We start from the raw sequence: 4,414 nt of genomic DNA, 5'->3' as shown, positions 1-4,414 counted from the left end.
CACGTGGCACCGCCGTCGTCGAGAACCGCGCCGCTCGCCGCAGGAGCATCATCGTCGGTCGCGTGTCTGTGCGGGTTGAAATCTGACAACGCCGCCGACGTCAGCCGCTCCGGATTGGTCAAAAGACCATGATACACCGGCAGGCCATTGGTCCAATTGGTGCACTCTATTTCCGTGTGCGCGACGAAATGCAGACACAATTACTGTTGCCTTTCTCCCCGACACGCAGCAAAGACCGCAGTACACGTGCTTGAATCCACTGCGATCCAACGGTATCGATGCGCTAAGCACCCAACGTCTTATATGCAAGCTAGAATAGCTCTACTGCAGAGATCTGGCCACGTGGATGCTATATGATACACTATTTGCGAAGATACGCCAGGATTGGCTAAAAAAGAGCCAATCCTACGCAGCGCGACCGACCGCGATGGAGCCGTCGGCCAAGGTGCATCGACCTGTCAGCACCGCCTAGCTCATACCTGCGTAGTACGCGTTGTATCACGCAACGGACCCGGCCTCGCTCAAGTGGGCGGCGAAGATCCGCCTGACGCCCGAGCTGCTGGCCAAGCTCCAGGACGGCTCCGTGGCTGATGACCTCTCGCTCACGTTCTCGGCCGACAAGACAGAGCCAAGCGTCCTGCGCGTTGGCGACGAGGCCTTTGAGCTGCTCACGTACCCCGAAGATGCGTCTGTGAACCACCTCTGCACGCTCAGCCCCGAGGACGATGGGCGCGGCTACTCCTTCTACGAAACCGGGCGCATTGCGAAGAAGCTCATCGTGCAGCGGCTCTTGGACAGCACCGAGAAAGACCGGCTCAAGGACCGCCACGCCAAGTCTGTAGAAGACTACAAGTCGCGCAGCTCCAAGCTCCTTGAGGACAAGCCGACGCGCGGTGAGCGCAAGCGGACACGCACTGTCATTTGGCAACCGGACACGCCAGCAGTGGCCATCCCTGAGTACGTCGCCCATTGACACCACAAGCTAATGCATCACATCTTGTCTACAGGAAGAAGCCTTTGACAGCGTTCGCTTCGGCACTAACGCCCGACCAGCTCGAGGCGATCACGCATGAAATAGCCAAAACGATCGACGTCGAGCCGGTCCGGACTGTCGAGCCCGTTCTGAAGGTCGAAGCCAAGCCAGCCCCGAAGATTGTTGCTGAGCTTCCCAAGGCTGTCGAAGCAGCTTCAGTCGAGATGCCCAAGGCCAAGGCGAAGCCCAAGCCCAAGGCTACTATTGCCAAGATTTCATCCCCAGTCCAGCGAGCGCCGGCGACCGTCGGCGCAGATGAGCCACCAAGCAAGTCCGTTGTTAACGTCGTGTCGTCACTGGATCTCCCCGTGCCGGCCTTGGTGCCACGTGTCCTGGAAACCACCAAGCTCATCCGTGCCAAGCGTCGCGTTCTCTCCCCCGCCGTGCACGCGCTCTCGACCTTTACGCCGGACATGGAAACCATCTTCAAGAAATACAGCGCCACACGTAGCACGAACCTCTGCTGCATGGCGTTATCCGTGATGATTGTAGGTCCGTTGGTGGCCGCGATTGCCAATGAGAGCGAGCGGGTTGCGTGCGAGGCTATGCTCGCCGAGCACGTGGCTGCGTGGACCCTTCTCGAAAAGGTGTCGTGCCGCGTACGCTGGCACTCACTCATCTCTTATCTCTAGTCGTATTCGATCGAGGTTGTTCTTACCAACACAAAGGCCATCACTGGCGCGCCCCCCAATGCCAAGTACGCTCAGAAGCACGAGCTCCGCGAAGAGGTCGCGTGGATGCGCCACGACAGTGTGCTCATGCGAGCGTAGGGCATTGCGACCGTGAAGGCCCTCATGGACCATCTGTTGTCGCTGATTTCAACGGCCGAACTCGCGATCGCGAGCTTCAAAACGCCGGCAATGATGCCTGAGAACGACAACGGGACTTTGTAAGCAAACATTGGTTTATATGAATTTTCACCTTGCTGGATGTACATGGGCTACTACACGAGCATGCTCCCAACGATGCAGAGCACCGCGAGGAGACCTGCGCAGTGCTGGACTGTCCCCGTGGCACTTGACGGCCGCTGGATCGTGCTTTCGTCGCTGACGTTGCTCCCCGTGCGGTTGGTGCGCGTTGCATTGTGCGTCGAGTTGGTGGTGGTCGAGTTGGAGAGCGTCAAGGCCGCGCCGGGCACGTGCGTCGGCTTCTCGTGTTCGACGGATGTGTTGAGCAATTGAGGCTCATCGCGCGTGGAGTGGTTGCCGATGCTGGGGGCTGTGGGCTCGGGCGTCGAATGGTTGCCACTGCTGTGGGCTGTGGGCGCGGGTGTCGAGTGGTTGCCACTGCTGTGGGCTGTGGGCGCGGGTGTCGAGTGGTTGCCACTGCTGTGGGCTGTGGGCTCGGGCAAGCGCGGTGCGTCCGTTGCCTCACGGCTGTTGTCAGTGTCAGCATCGATGTCAGCGTCTTCGCCATCAGCAGCGTCCGCGTCGGCACCGACATCTTCGGAATCGTCGACTTCAGTATCAGTGTCGTCTTCGCCTTCACCGACCTCCGCGTCGTCGTGACCGTTGTCGTGGGAACTGGAAGAGCTGTTGGACGTCGTGGGCAGCGGCGTTGAGTGGGTATGCGTTCCTGGGTGCATCGTTGGCGTTGTCGACGAGCTGTTGTGGGCGGTCGTGGAATTGCTGCCATGCGTTGCTTCGTCGTCGTTGTGGGCATTGACCCCCGCGAGGATGGGGTCGTCAACGTCTTCACCGTCGTCGTCAACGTCGCTGTCCCAAGAGTCGAGCTCGTCGTCGAAATCGCTGCCGCTGTAGTACTTGTCATCCACGACGGGAAGCGTCGTCGGAGCCACAATCGTGTCTTCGCGCGTTGCGTTGGCCACCGTGCGATTGCCCGAGGCCGTACCATTGCACGAAAACGCCACGTACGAAGCGTTGTGCCGGTTCGTGCAGCACTGCTGCTCGCCGGTCGCGTTCGTCGCCGGGTCCCACTGGTAGTAGAGGTACACTTGGGAGCCGCAGCACGCCGCGCGCGCCGGGTTGTAGCACGACGCGCCGCACTTGGGCAAGTCTGGGCGTTCCAAGCAAAGGTCGCTGGCCGAATCGGCGGCAACGACGGCAGCAGCCACCGACGCAGGCACGAAGAGTCGCATGTTACTTGGGGCGAGAGATGGAGAATGCGATCCGGCGCGGCCCGCGATTTCCTTTCATCGATGATGGAGCGATAGAACGATAGCGGCTCACGACGAGGCGCTCGAGTATGAAGTCCCATCCACGGTATCCTTCGAACATTGACGTCGTCCCGCGAGTCGCGACGTGGCGCCGTGATGCCGGCTCGGTGGCAAGATCGTTCAATTCTTCCATGTACCACTACGTCATGTTCCATGCGTGTCAACCTTGCGATGTTGTTGAAGTGAGCTGCTGCGATACCATGCACTTATATATCTACGAGAGAGGCCTCCGTAATGCTCTCGTGAGGCAAGGCGGTGGCGTCTTCGAGGTGCGCCACTGACTTGTTGCGGCGCTCGGTTTGCTTGGACACCTTGGACCCAGGGCGTTGAGCGTTGCGGCAAGCGATGGCCAAGTGTAGGAGGTGCAGACGATTGTCGTGCAAGTCTAGTGGTCGTGACCGCAAGCCACGTGGCTGAGAGCGTTGAGCGGGAAGCTGCTGCGTTCGAGCCCGAGAGCGTGCCAGAGGCAGGAGCGCAAGACCGGTCAGAGGGCCACGATGGACGACAAGTGAGCCGAGAGCACCACCATCGACGTGGCGTCTACCTGGTCAATGCTGCATTGTGGTGCCATGACCATGCATGCACCCATCTGCAGAGGCTATGCCATGGCCTCGGCCAAGATCTTGCTTTTCCAGGCCGTTCGTGGCACGCCCATCTGCATGCCAGTAATTTTGGCCAATCCCCATGGAGGAGGAGCTGTTACCTTGTTAAAGCGACATCTCTCCGCGACCCTGTCGCAGATAAATACGGAAATTAGGATATAGAAAAAAGGCACCTCGTGATACGAACCTTCCGCCAAAGGCCGCCCACCACTCCTATTGGGTGAAGCCAGTTAGTTTCGTATTTCTCGACCTGAAAAGAGGCGTCCCCCGCCCAAGGTTCCCCGCTACCCCGTCCCGGAATCGTATCTCGGAACATCATGCTTGCCTCCTCGATGATTAGCTCCCAACCCCCTTGCTCCACGGGCGAGAGCCCCCGCGCCAAGCGGAAGCGCTCCGTGGACGCCCCCTCTCCCCTCGATGGCGGAATGTCGCCGTCGTCCATGGACGAGTTGCCCTGCAAGAAGAGCAAGGTACGCGCTCCCGATCGATGGGCAGCATGCTCATGTGCTGTGTGTAGGCGACGGATGAGACCCACTTTAAACCCTCGGAAGACCACGACCCACGTGAGTGCCCTGACGCCCCCCTGCACGAAGACACCATTAG

The 4,414-nt window shown here is 59.9% G+C and overlaps 3 protein-coding genes across 3 annotated transcripts; 2 read left to right on the top strand and 1 right to left on the bottom strand.

Moving 5' to 3' along the window:
• Nucleotides 1-487: 487 nt before the first annotated feature.
• Nucleotides 488-1,926, top strand: SPRG_17545 (hypothetical protein; the record flags this gene model as incomplete). Its single annotated transcript, XM_012356883.1, has 5 exons — nt 488-957; nt 1,008-1,480; nt 1,526-1,620; nt 1,666-1,761; nt 1,804-1,926. Coding segments are annotated over 5 exons (1,257 nt in total), but the record flags the coding sequence as incomplete, so codon positions are not given.
• A 50-nt stretch (nt 1,927-1,976) lies between these two features.
• On the bottom strand, nt 1,977-3,863 carry SPRG_17544 (hypothetical protein; the record flags this gene model as incomplete). The annotated part of the gene is made up of 2 exons (XM_012356882.1): nt 3,409-3,863; nt 1,977-3,348 (listed from the first exon to the last, which is right to left on the bottom strand). Exon 2 carries the CDS (start codon nt 3,129-3,131, stop codon nt 1,977-1,979), a length of 1,155 nt encoding a protein of 384 aa, XP_012212272.1. The 5' UTR covers nt 3,132-3,348; nt 3,409-3,863.
• Nucleotides 3,864-4,128: 265 nt separating this feature from the next.
• On the top strand, nt 4,129-4,414 carry SPRG_21927 (hypothetical protein; the record flags this gene model as incomplete). The annotated part of the gene is made up of 2 exons (XM_012356881.1): nt 4,129-4,281; nt 4,329-4,414. Coding segments are annotated over 2 exons (239 nt in total), but the record flags the coding sequence as incomplete, so codon positions are not given.

Source organism: Saprolegnia parasitica, assembly GCF_000151545.1.
Source record: "Saprolegnia parasitica CBS 223.65 unplaced genomic scaffold supercont2.627, whole genome shotgun sequence".
NCBI lineage: Eukaryota > Oomycota > Saprolegniomycetes > Saprolegniales > Saprolegniaceae > Saprolegnia > Saprolegnia parasitica.
This window is presented reverse-complemented; position numbering and strand designations above follow the sequence as displayed.